This window comes from Xiphias gladius, chromosome 20 (genome assembly GCF_016859285.1).
Source record: "Xiphias gladius isolate SHS-SW01 ecotype Sanya breed wild chromosome 20, ASM1685928v1, whole genome shotgun sequence".
Taxonomy (NCBI): Eukaryota; Metazoa; Chordata; class Actinopteri; order Istiophoriformes; family Xiphiidae; genus Xiphias; species Xiphias gladius.
In genome coordinates this window covers 2368543-2382115 of record NC_053419.1, presented here as the reverse complement: position 1 = coordinate 2382115, position 13573 = coordinate 2368543, and the positions used below count along the sequence as shown (strand labels likewise).

The window sequence follows — 13573 nt, the reverse complement described above, 5'->3', positions numbered from 1 at the left end:
AATCTGAAAATGGTGTGAACCGTTTTAAGATGGTTGCCGGGTTGAACGCTGCTCCTCAAAACGGCATGAAATGGTGTGCAATGGGCTTTGAGGTACATTTTCTCTCATTTGGTGGGTGTGTCAGAGATGTTACCCAATCAGCAGCGACGTGTAATTAAACCCTGCTGTATATATAAATATATAAAAGTGTACATGCTTAAAACAACCCGGGAATTCAACGTACCACCGTTTCTTTTTAAATAAACGTTTTGCTACCTGTTTTCGGGGCCAGGGCAGAGAGAGAGAGGGATTGGATTGAGCACTGGCAAGCAGGGCTGTATCCAAGAGCTAGAGCTCTATAACAGAATTATAAAAGAAATGATTAAGAATCAGTTGGGGAGGTCTTTCAAGGCAAGTTGAGTCCATAAAGACTCATTATTCCCAACTGTTCAGGAATGAAACTAATACACTGGGCCTCAGAAAGTCTAGGGAAATACCCATGGAGGTAAAACTAGATGATGGTGAATGTAGTTGTTTTACAGGTTGTATTACAAAAGTGGGAAAAGGACTTTGCAGATTTGTTTTTTGAATGCAATAATTCATTTGATGAAGTTTTTTTTGTTTGTTTGTTTGTTTTTTAAACGAGTTTAAAAGAGGCAATGGAATCTGATTTAAATAACATTTATATTTTTCAAATGTAAATTTTTCTATAGAAGAGGGGGAAATATAAAAGGTAAATGCAAACTGAGCAAAAGCTTCGTAAAGAAGGCAGAATATTTTGTTTAAGACCAAGCTTTAAAATAACCTGTGATTTTGCAATGAAATGAAATGATTGACCAGTGCTACTGTACTTTTGGTGCCTAGTGAATCCATGAGGGTTGGGCTCTCTGTGTGCATGACAAAATAAGATACAAATATTAATGATTATTATAATTGTTTAACAATAGTTTCATTCTGATATGGTAAACTGTCTCACTGGCTTTTTAAACAGGCTTGCAATCATCTCGCTTCCGTTTCCATCCAGTTTCACGGTGCGTTTCAGCCTCGGACAAGGAGAGCCCGTAAATGCAAACACTGTCACCGAACCCTGGGATGTAGCTCCTAACGCTCACGTTCCCGCCGAACGAGTGTGTCTAGATACTTCTCACCAAGCGCTCCCAAAAAGTTTGTACCGCCCACTTGTTCCAACCTGATTGGCTGAGCCGGTGAAGAGGCTTCATTTGAATTTCTGCTGGATGTTGTGGTATTTGGTGACTACGCTGTGCTGTTCATAGTCACTTCAGTTTCCAGTATTTTTTAAACTCGGGAAAATTCGGGAATATTTTTCATCTCCACAGGTACGTATGCAATTACTTTGTAGCTTAGGAAGCTTTTTAAAAAAGAGCTCAATAATATGGCGCTCTAAATGTAAAATATGACCTAAAAGTTAATCTACCGTTAAAGCAACTAGGGAGCTAACGCTAGCTGTTAAATCTAACGTGGATGAATGAAAGTATTCAGCCGCTATCTTGTGAAAAAAAACAAAAAAACGTTACAATTTTATATTATGCTTGGCGTTAGGAACCCCCAAGTGTCACCTCGGTGTTCCGTACATAACTCCGTGACTAGGTCACTTAATAGACTTCCCAGCACCGCTGTGAACTTAGTTTTAAGCTGGATATTCGACAGACTTGTTTGCAGTAAGCGGGCGGCTAGCTCACCTCCCAGCCCTCCTGCTTTACCTCTGTGGGTTGACCTCGGGGACTGACACCCTCTTGTACAATAGTACAATAGAAAGGGGTCTGTCCTCACGTAGCCACACATCTTATGATGATCGTGAACTACTGGGTCACATGACTTTAAAGTTATTGAAGAAGAGGGTGCATCATTTATATCGTATATTAAAACTTTCTGTATTTATGAATAATGTTTATTCATAAATATTGTGATTTGTTTTCAATAGCTTCCACATCGTGTGACCCAGTGGTTCACAATCTATTCTAAAATGTGTAATTGCATGGCCCAAAGAGGGCACAACACTTTACATTGTGTATCAGTATTTTGTCTGTTTATTAATATTTATTCATGATTATTATGTTTTTTAATAGCTTTCATGTCATATAATCCATGGGTTTTCAATCTATTGTAAAATTTGTAATAGCATGGCCTAAAGAGGGCACAAGCCTTTATTTTGTATATTAGTACTTTGTCTATTTCTAATAATAATTTTTCATACATTTTTTTTCAAGCGCTTTAAAAGGTAGCTTTAGCTTTTCTTTTTTTTAATGCTTTTTTTCATGAACTAATTGGTGATCATTTATAACTGGTGTTGCTGATCTGCTACATGGGCCAAAGAGGGCACAGCTCTTTGGCCCATGTAGCAGATCAGCAACACCAGTTATAAACGATCAGTGTATACTCGATCAGTACTGGTAATGGGATCCATGGCATATACGTTTTGTCAAAAATTGTTTCTATTACAATGCCCTTTCTATTGAAATGAATTCAGTAGAGCGCAGACCTCTACCAAGGAGGTGTATTGAGTCTTTCCTTAATGCTGTTTACTACTGTATGTGATATCTGGTGTAAAATATAAAGTTAACTATCAAAGAAATCACATAAACTCAAATATAGGGGACATCAGATTACTGCATACTCCATGTAAAAGTTTTAATAACTATGACCTCTATCTAATTATTTAGAAAAATCCAGTTATTAAGGTTATAAATGTACTAATTTATAGTCAAAAACAAACAAGAAAGCACTTTACAGCACATAAACTACAATTTTAGGTGCATATAATGAGATATTTAGGTAATTATGTATCGTATCGATAACTTTGGTATCATGACAACACTCAGTCACTGTTCCTATTGAAACACTTGAGCAGTCAGCTCCTGTCGTCTGTGCCCCAACAATGAACCCTTTTTCAGAGCTACTTAGATCTTTTCCTCTTGCCATCTTGATACAAAATCAGAATCACCTGGGCCTGCTCAGCATTTTGATACATGCCACTGAGGATGATCTGATGTTAATTGCGAAATGTACCATGCATTACACCTGTGCGGAAACATCTACATTCATCATGTTTCTCCACGTATTCATTCAGGTTTTTGCTTTATTTTGGTGTGTGTGTGTGTGTGTGTGTGTGTGTGTGTGTGTGTGTGTGTGTGTGTGTGTGTGTGTGTGTGTGTGTGTGTGTGTGTGTGTGTCCTTCCTTATATATATCCTTAGTCTTTCACAGTTAGACCTTTGCTACTGTATCTTACCTCTTGTGGTCCTGACCTGTGCATTGGAGGCGATGCGTCATAGTTCAAATACCAGCCGCCGGAAGGGCAAAACTCCTCAACGTCGTGCGCCAGTGCCAGCCCCAGCTCCAGCCACTTCCGGTTCACCGCCCCGTTCCCCAAGACGGCCCAGAGTTTCAAGTGAGAATGATTGAAGTGGTGGTGCTGACATTTGAACTCATGATTATGTTCCAGTCACAGAAATAAATCACTGCTTTTTCAAAACTAAATATTATTAAATTTTTGAAAAACAAGGCAGCTCATATAATAATAATCATCATCATCATCATCATCATCATCATCATCATCATATAAAGAATGCATGTGTAGAGTGACAGTGTTCAGACCCCTTTACTTTTTGCACACTTTCTTGTGTCGTAGATTTAGTTATAAATAGATAAAACTGCCATTTTTTCCCCCCATTAATCTGGCTGTCAGTCCAAACTGAGTAACTAGGCGAAAAGGGCCTTGATCAGGGATGTCACCAAAAGCCCAACAGTCACTCTTAGAGCTTCAGAAGTCCTCTGCATGGGAGAACCTGCCAGATGGACGACCATCTCATCAGCACTCCATCAATCAGACCTTTATGGCAGGGTGACTAGACAGAAGCCACTGTGAGTAAAAAGCATATGGCAGGCTGCTCGGAGTTCACCAAACAGCATTTAAAGGACTATGATACCATGAGGAAAAAGATTCTCTGGTCTTGTGAGACCGAAATTTAACTCTCTGAGCAGAACTCCAAGCACTATGTCTGGCGAACACTAGGCACTGCTCATCACCTGGCTACTAGCATAACAGTGAAGCATGCTGGTGGCAGCATCACCAGGTCCAAGAAACCAAGAAAACCTGCTCCAGAGTGAGAATGATCTGAAGCAACACTGTTGTGGTGGCTTTGGCACAAGTCTCTGACTTTCCGTGAGTGGCTCAGGCAAAGCCCAGACTTATATCCCATGGAACATCGGTTGAGAAACCTGAAGATGGCGGCTCACAGGCGCTTCCCGTCTAGTCTGAGGAGGAGGATGTGGATGTGCTAGGAAGAATGGGGAAAAACTCCCCAAATCTAGATGTGCTAGGCTTGTAGAGACTTACCCAAGAAGCTGTAACTAATGCCAAATGGGCTTCTACAAATTACTGAATTACAGAGGATTAAGGAGAGATTTTTTTTAATTTTTTTTTTAAATAAATTTTCGAGAAATATGTTTCACTTTGTTATAATGGGTTATTGAGTGTAGATTGCTGGGCAAAAATGACAATTTTATCCATTTAAAATTAAATCAACAAGGGGTCTGAATACTTTCTAAAGCCACTGTATATACAGATAAACAAAAGCCTTTCGATAAAATTAAGCTTTAAACAGTGATTTCAAAGTTGTCATGCAGGTCATTCCAATCCCTAATAGCAAAAACTCGATCCCCTTTAAAATATTTAGCAAAACATGTCTGTACTCCACAAGCTAAAACTCATATATCCCATCCATACAAAAAATATTCCCTCTGGTGTTTGTCAAGTAGCATCCTCATTTCTTTAAAGGAAAGCCTGCCTGTCCTGTCAAAACAACAAATACTCTGTATCTGTTTTCCAGTGCAGCCTCCTGTGTCTCCCAAAAAGAGAAGGTTCCGACCTGGAACTAAGGCCTTAATGGAAATCCGCAAGTACCAGAAGAGCACCGATCTTCTGCTCAGGAAGGGACCCTTCTCTCGCCTGGTGAGTCAGAAAGCAGCAAACCATGAGTAGAATCTGAAAGCTGTACTTGTATATCTGCACCTTCTCTCACACATGTAACCCAGAAGTCTTCTGGCGGAAATTTTTATGTTCCCCTTCATGTGTGAACGGAAACAAGATTCAGCATTGAAGAGAAGTGTGGCAAATTGCCCCTTTGAAAACTGGTGAAATTCTCAGCAATTTTCCTTTGCAAAGCCAAAGTTTTCAAAGTCTTCTTGGCCAGGGCATCTCCGTAGCCATGGGGTATGGCATTGACCATGAATCGCACATCCCCAGGTCAACACTTTTTGTGTTGTAGATTTAATTTGAAATGGATAAGACTTCCTGACATTCTACACTCAATATCCCATAACGACAAAGTGAAGACATGTTTTTAGAAATTTTCACAGAAAGACAATTTAAAAAAATTATTTAGACTTTTAATTCAGTACATTCTAGAAGCCCCTTTGGCAGTAATTACAGCTTTGAGTCTTCATAAGTAAGCTTTGCACACCTGGATTTGGGTGGTTTATCCTTTTCTATCTGGCACATCCTCACAAGCTCTGTAAGTTTGGATGGGAAGCATCTGTGAACTGCCATCCTCAGGTCTCTCCACAGATGTTCTAGGAGGTTTTACGTCTGTGCTTTGGCAAGCCGAACCGTCACCCCAGTCTCAGGTTTTGTGCACATCTCTCTTAATTTGGCTGCCTTCATCTATCTCTATATTCTGACCAGTCTACCTGTCCCTTCCGCTGAGAAACATCCCCACAGCATGATGCTGCCACCACAATACTTCACTGTTGCATTGGTAGTAGCCAGGTGATGAGCAGTGTCTGATAACTGGTGGACTCCAAACAAGTTCTAGACACATCTCAAAGATAAATAAAACAAACTGGATGTAAAAGACCACAAATTGGAGTGCCATAGCAAAGGGTTTGAATACTTAAAAAAACATTTCTAAAAACATTTTTTCACTTTGTCGTTAAGGGCTATGACTGTAGATTTTTAAAATTAGATCTGCAAAAAAGTGAAGGCCTGAATACATTCTGTATACACTACCAGTCAAAAGATTTAGAACACTGCCATTTTTCCAGTCTTTATGGAAATTTAGCAGTTCAAGTCCAGTGAATAACTTTAGATGGTACAAAGGTAAGCAGTATACTCTCAAAGTTTAAAAAAAAAAAATGACTCACTCAAAACTGAAAAATCATGTAAATTTCATAGAATACAGGCCTTTTTCATGGGTTAAGAAATTGGTTAACTTAAAGCTTTCCTGCAGCAATGGAAGTAAATTAAGCTTTTAAAGTTACTTCCTGCTAAAAACCATTCTTTGTCACAAGCTCTATTGCCTCTGTCCTCCCCGGCTTGTTTTTAATTATTTTACCATTTTAATGAGCTTTTACTTTACTTATTTTCGCCGTTTTAATAGTATTTGAAACAGAAGACCACAATATCTGTGTACATACCTCCATCCACCGGGCTCAAGGGATCTCTTGATATGCTAAAAAACTTGATTTTTCTCTATCGGTGCATAGTTAAAGAAGCAAAGTATTTTCATTTTTCCAATTTGATTGCTAGTAGATGCCAAAACCCCATGATTTTATTTCATGCAGTTAATTGCTTAGCTGCTGCCTGCGCTCCTCAGGTAGAACCCTCCTAACTGTTCCCACAGCCCGACTCACAACACAAGGAAACTGGGTGTTTTCTGTTAGAGCCCCACAGCTGTGGAACTTTTTACCTGAGGAATTTAGATTAGCAACCTCAGTTCTTTCTTTTAAAATACTCCTCAAAACTTACTTTTAAAGGAAGGAATTTTTTTTGATAGAAATTCTTTTGTATGTATAGTTTCTATACCTCTTTCACCACTGTTGTTTTGCCTGTTTTTATTATTCACTGTTTAATCAGGGCTTATGTTTCATGTTTTTATTTTTGTTTGTTTTTATTTTGACTGTGTATTATTTTATCTTGTTCTGTAAAACACTTTGTCACTGTGTTTTGAAAATTGCTATACAAATAAAGTTTATTATTATTTTTACAGATGCCCCAACTTTTGTCAATCACTTAAAACCCCTCTGACTATACAAAGGCAGTGTTGGAACAAACTGTGGTACTACACCTGCTGATGCCTTGTTACAATACTGTACTGCAGGAAGTAGTACTGTATACTGCTATCAGAATGATGAGAAAAAGACATGTAACAAAGGAGGAAAGACTGGACTTACAGAATTGAGCACAGTTATTGTAAACTTGAGAAATATGTTTAACTTCACCTGATTTGTGTGTGTCTATGTTCTTATATCCCGGTAGGACTCAATTCAGACTGTGCTTGTGCGTGTGTTTGTGTGCTTGTGTATGCTTATGTTTGTGTTTTTGCATGTGTGTCACTCAAACACAAACACACGGAGCAGAGCCAGACAGAGTAGAGAATGGACTTTTGACCATAAATTACACCAAACCATGCTTTCCACTCTGGTTTCTTTTAAGTACAGATAAAAGAACCGACCTTAAAAATTCCCAGGGTTCTGTTTAATTTAGAACTGGTTCCAATTCAGAACCAGGTTTCATCTAAGTCAGTACTTAGAGTAATCTGCACACAGATTTGATTGAAAATGTTTGATGAGCAGGGATTTAACAGTTTTTATATAAGATTTTGCAAATTAAATTGAATCTATAAACTCCAGTCATAGATTTAGGGAATGCACCCACAGTCTGAAAAAGCATCTCCCTCTCTTTGGGTCAGGTTCGTGAGGTGTGCCAAAGTTTCTCCACAGAGGCTCTCCGGTGGCAGGTCTACGCTCTTCTAGCCCTGCAGGAGGTAAGCAAACAACTGCCTCCACCACCAAGCTACCATGCTGTTTTCCTTAGCAATAAAAATGATTCAGTGGAAAAAATGTAGTGTTACGTCTTGTCAGCATACTCAGAACATCTCGGACATGTCATTTGGCTTTAACCATTTTTCATAATACAACTGCTAATGTAACCATTATAAAACAATTTTAAAGAGTACTTTTCACTGTACCTACAACCATGTTTCCATGTTGACTAGTTATTGAAGCTGCATTAATGCTTTTTTTCCCCCTTTTTTTGGGGAGTCACTTGCATCATCACTGTCATTAATTTGGAGTGATGTTTGTGTCCACTTGAAGAAGTCAGTTACATTTATGATACTTTAATCATCTCTCAAAAGGCAACAAAACAAAACTAAACATAGGCAATTCATTTACACACATAAAAAACATATTACAAATATTAGGTTTATAATATACAAAGATTTATAACAGTGACCATACCATAGCTGGGCAATGATGTAGAACACCAAAAAGACCCGTTATGTTAAAAAGCAGAGGTTAAAAGTGCAGCTGTATTCATCAGCCTATACACAAGGTAAACTGACCATTTCTTGTACTATGGCTAGACTTGAATGTCCAATATTCACTCACCTTTAGCTCTGTTTTTTGTCTCTACCAACTCCTGAGGGAAATATCTTGCTCTTACGCTGCTAAATGCTCAGCTATGTTCACCAGCTGGTCTCTAACTATGTCTGTCTGCTGTTTACTGATGAGCAGGTAGTGGACAGTGGCTCTTTAGAGCTTTTTTTTAACTGAAAACAGCTGCCTGCTGCTACCTGAAACCAGGCTGATAAACAGCAGAGTTTCTGATCTGGAAAACAAAACCAATGAGCTGACAGAAGTTACTGTATGAAGCTCTGTAGAAGTGCAGAGTTGGTGATAACTTTCTGTGGGACTTTCCCTTTTTGTTTAAAAATAAAAGAACCGCATTATGTTCACCAGCTACTCCCTAACTGTCTGTCTTCTGTTTGCTGCTGATGAAGTTGTGTACAGTAGCTTTTTAGAGTTTCTTCTCTGAAAACAGCTGCCTGCTGCAGCTGGAAACAGAGACTCACCCAGACAGTAAAGGGGCAGAGGAACTACAGAATAGGATGATAATTTGGTAAGGATTCACGACTATCAGCTGTAGTGGCCATTGCACTCTGAATTTAAATTTTCACTTGTTGAAAAATTGGAGTAACATCTTCAATTGATTGGAAAAATAGATGAACCAAATTAATCAGTCTTATAAACAGAAGTAGTAAACCATAGATTCAGGGATCTCTGTCTCTGCTTGGAAGGAATACAAAGGACCACGACTTGCCGATAAATGGAGTATATTTATTGTAGCTAAATGTCTATTAATAACTGAATAAAGGGGCATTAATGATGAATAAATGAGAAAGAGGTCACGATCAAAAAGATGACTGGAATTGATCCTTGAATGGTAAAATGAAAGAATCACTTTAGTTGGGCGATGAGTGAAATAAATTGTGTGGATCAGGATAACCAGAGAACACCAGAGCGCCAGGGGAACAATCAACTTCTCTAAGACTTAAAATGGATAATTCAAAACACTATCCAACATCAACTGTTATCACAGACAGCAGAAGGAAAGTTCTTGCCTACTTTTGCAGCGTTGTCTCCCAGCTGAATCTATTTTGTTTGACCTTTGGGAATTTGTGTCAGCTTACTCATGGCTCTCCCTGCGAGATGACGCTCCCTGGGATGCAGCAGTTGCCAAGCAACGAAGGTCGGGTAGAGGGGCTGCTCAGCTGATCTAATAATCTCGTTCCAGGGTGAATGGACTGGAGTGGCAGCTGATGGTGGCTTTTGCAAGCCAGCAGCAGTTGTTGGGATGTACAGCTGATTTCTTGGTCCATCATTGTGGTAGTCAGAACTCTGATATATTCACTTCCCTAACGACTGAATAGTCTAGAAAGTAATTCCGTTGGCTGGACGCCAAAACATCCAAAATACTAGCAAAGCAAGACTTGCTAAAGTACAAAAATAATAAAAACTTGAGTTCATTGAGTTTGGTATTGAGTTACAAACTGAGGTTAGTTTCAGCTGAAGATTAAAATGTGTCCAGCTTGACGTAGAGGAGAAAAATCTTGCAGAAACACCAGTCTAGAAGAGGTAAAATAAGAGTAGAAAAGAGGCTTGGTGAGCAGTTACAAGAAAATCTTGAAGGACAAAAAGCAAAAGGAAAAACCAAAGCATATTCAAAGAAAAGTAAAAAGATCAACTGCAAAAAGGAAGAGAGATAAAGTGCCAAAAGGTGCTCAAAAGAAAGAAGTGTCGTGCACCCAGAAAGGAAGTTGAACAAAGCGGCCAGATCTTTTTATCAACTGTGAATTCTGGGTTGAGAACCAGCTTTTTTCGCCAAAACTGTACCTCGCCTCCAGTGAGCATTAACTCCTTTGATTCCAGAGATGGGGGGGGTTGATTTGGAATTTTTCTTTACTTAAGGAAGATTAATTGAATTTTAGTTTTATGCACAAAGATCATACACTTACCTTATCACTATGGTCCATCAACGGTGATTCTAAACATAAACTGTATTTAACAGTGTATTACATGGATTACATTACATTAAGCACATGGTCATATGGTAAACAATGCAATACATTTGCATTTTGTAACTTGGCCATTTAATATCACACAGATGTGGGATTGGGACGTGCTTAATCAAGGATGGTAAATGGACTGCACTTATATAGCGCTTTTCTAGTCTTATTGACCACTCAAAGCCTTACTGCCACATTCAGCCATTCACACACACATTCATACAGCCCCTTTTCTATACAAACCGCCTTTTCTATACACACACACATTCACACAACGATGATACATTGGAGAATATTTGCAGTTCAGTATCTTGCCCAAGGACACTTTGACATGGGGACTGAAGAAGCACTGAACCTCTGGTTAGTGGATGACCCGCTTCATCTCCTCCTCTGGGGGGACCACAGCCGAGAAAATACCTGTGATATGTCACTTTGGGGATGCACAATTTATGGTAGGCACCTGGCAGGTCTATTATCTTAGAGGCTCACTCAGGGAGTGTGAGAGAGGGGGGGGGAGTATGTGGATGGTCGTGTGTTTCAGACAGAGAGTGAGAGGGAGCAGATCACTGTTTAATTACTGATTATTTTCCTTTGTGAAATATATCTCAGTTTGTTGAGTAAAACATCAGTTTCTATTCCATGGTAAGTTATCTTGTCCGTCCTCTTCCTGGGATGCAAAGCCAGGCTGCCGCCAATAGCTTGTAAAGCGAGTTTATGCCCCCTGTTAATTTTGTTATCATGTCAGAAAATTAGCTTCTCCGGGCTCCGGACTTTCCCAGGCCAATACATATCTTCACACATGTCTTGTAGGAATTGAGAAGGTCATTTGGCAAGTTCTGGGAGTGTCAGAAAAGTTTTATTCAAACCCACTGTCTTATCTCGTAGTGGAATTCAGACCTGTCTTCACTACACACCAAACACATTCACATTACACAAAGTTATTTGACCCAGGGTCGATTTATAAAATAAAGATAAGTGCAGCTTTAATGTGTATATCTCATAGTTGATCTCTGTTGAGGTTTTTAGCTTTACTTGTTCCTGTATCGCAAAATTATAACACCATATGAGATGGAAGGAAATGTGCTAATAGAAAAACTATATTTTTTGATGCATTTTAATCAAAATTGATATTCATATGATCTGTGTAATGGACACAGTGCCTGATGATGTTTTTTTAACCCCTACTGATTGTACATTGGGGTGTCTATTTTCATTTTAAGTAGAAACTCAAAGCCACATCTAAATAATATCTGGCTTTTAACATAATCTCACAAAAGTTGGGGGAAAAAAGACAATTATCTATTCATCACAGTCAATTGTAGAAAACAATGCTTTGTTTTGTTAAATAATTTTTTAAATTAATAAAAATTCATCATCCAAAATAAAGTGTCCCTTTTCTTTTATCTAACTTCAGCAGTTGTTCTTCCTCTTCCTTGTCCTCCCAGGCTGCAGAGGCATTTCTCGTCATGTTGTTCTCAGACGCCAACCTGTGTGCCATCCATGCCAAGCGGGTAACCGTATTCCCCCGCGACATTCAGCTAGCAAGGAGGATCCGTGGAGTGGAAAACCTTTAAAAAAAAAAAAAAGGAAGAAAAAAAAACTACAGAGTGGACAAAACAGTACCAGCAACAGTAATGGCACATTCTTCCATTTCAGTTTGTTCTGATACTTTGCTACTGTGTTCAGTCAGTTTATGCTCTTTTCCTGTTTAAATTTTCTTTGATTGCGTGCTACATTTTTGGAATTTGGGTTAGAAATTTCTGGACAAAAAAGACATTTATCATCATTTGGCAATTTATCATAAGAATAACAAGTTCAAATTAAGGTCCACTGAGTTTGCTTCAAATCATCTTTAACTTTTGTACACTAACAAGTAAAGATTTTTCCTTTTTTTCTTTTTTTTCTTTTTTTAAAGTAAAAATATCCTCATCAAGAAGCTGTATTTTTTGATCCATGCTCTGTGTTGTATTTTTTTGATATATTATTGATTGTAAATGTCGTTTTCCACTTAAGTAAACTTATTTTGTTAATAAACAGCAAGTTTTTTTCTATTACGTACCTGATATTTTATTTTGGTCTGGACACAAGCAAAGATTTGATCTCATTACAAATCTTTGTGTGACGTTACCACAGCCGAAGGAATGAAGGGAAATTTTTCATCTTTGAGTGCGAACCATAGATGTCCTTTTTTAAACAGCGTCTCTTTTTTAATTGGTTCCCAAGGATGCAGATGAGCGGCCAATCAGATCTGTTCTTACCTGCACTCTGAGCTACTCAGGATAATTAGCGAGGCAGGAGGAAGTCAGTTTCTGTGCGGTAACTGTGATTGGTCAAAGATCTCAGGTCAGTGCTCCCAGAAGTAAAGGAAATATACCCATTTGGTGTGGCCAAAAGTAGGAGGCAACAGGAAATATTATGGGTAGGGTTGTAAACATAACCTGCAGGAGCTAGCATGGTTAGCAGGCTAACAACAGCAGACCACAAAGTTGTAAATTAAACAGCATTTTGGGCTGGACTTCAACAGCGAGGCCAGCCTTACAGAAGGACACTAGGCAGAATGTGAATACAACGTGGTGATATCATGAATATGTTAATTAGTGTATTATGTCATCTAGCAACATTAAGTGACTTTTCAAGAAGGCTTTAGCTACTTTCCATTGAAAGCAGTTGTTTACATTGGTTCCACAAAAGTTTTCAACTACGTCTTCAATTTCACATATTGTTCATTCATGGTCCAGCCATATGCCAAGAAGATGGCTTTTACATAGATGGTATAAAGGAAAACTGGCTGAAAATGTTTCTTTCTAATTGCAACAGTTTTTGGTTCTGTGAACCCAAAGAAATGTTCAAGAAGCTGGGTGGTATAGAACTTGTTTTGCATTGTAATTTTATGATATAAAAATACCCAATCAAACCTTTTTTTTTATCAGCAAGTATACATACTGGAAAGGATTCTTTAACCACAACTTAATCCACACATGCATCTATCTGGAATAACATGTTACATATGTTGCCTACAGAAACAAATCCCTGTATTTGAGCAATTGATGGGGAAGAGTATTTGGTCTGTCATTCTCTCTTTTGATCATTTTTGTATGAAATATGATTTTCAATTGAATAAAAAAAAAGAAAAGAATTTGACCCTATATTAAGGATAATACCACAGTCATTTTTAATACTGATGAGGAACCGCTTTACAAGCACACCCCTTCCGTCAATCCAACACTTC

At 38.4% G+C, this 13573-nt stretch overlaps 1 protein-coding gene across 2 annotated transcripts; it reads left to right on the top strand.

Moving 5' to 3' along the window:
- Positions 1 to 1209: 1209 nt before the first annotated feature.
- LOC120806809 (histone H3.3) lies at positions 1210 to 11944 on the top strand. Of its 2 annotated transcripts, none has more exons than XM_040158270.1 (5): positions 1210 to 1316; positions 3193 to 3333; positions 4823 to 4949; positions 7687 to 7761; positions 11790 to 11944. In XM_040158270.1, exons 2-5 carry the CDS (start codon positions 3260 to 3262, stop codon positions 11916 to 11918), a joined length of 405 nt encoding a protein of 134 aa, XP_040014204.1. In that variant the 5' UTR covers positions 1210 to 1316; positions 3193 to 3259; the 3' UTR covers positions 11919 to 11944. The 2 variants fall into 2 exon arrangements, with proteins under 2 accessions (XP_040014204.1, XP_040014203.1); XM_040158269.1 differs by having other exon boundaries at positions 3193 to 3386; positions 4828 to 4949.
- The last annotated feature ends 1629 nt before the right edge of the window (positions 11945 to 13573 follow it).

Excerpts from the sequence above, each read along its gene's own strand:
- LOC120806809 (XM_040158269.1), top strand. The coding sequence starts at position 3,260 with ATGCGTCATAGTTCAAATACCAGCCGCCGGAAGGGCAAAACTCCTCAA. Across the intron at positions 4,950-7,686 it reads AGGGACCCTTCTCTCGCCTG|GTTCGTGAGGTGTGCCAAAG; the intron begins GTGAGTCAGAAA and ends TCTTTGGGTCAG. Across the intron at positions 7,762-11,789 it reads CTCTTCTAGCCCTGCAGGAG|GCTGCAGAGGCATTTCTCGT; the intron begins GTAAGCAAACAA and ends TTGTCCTCCCAG.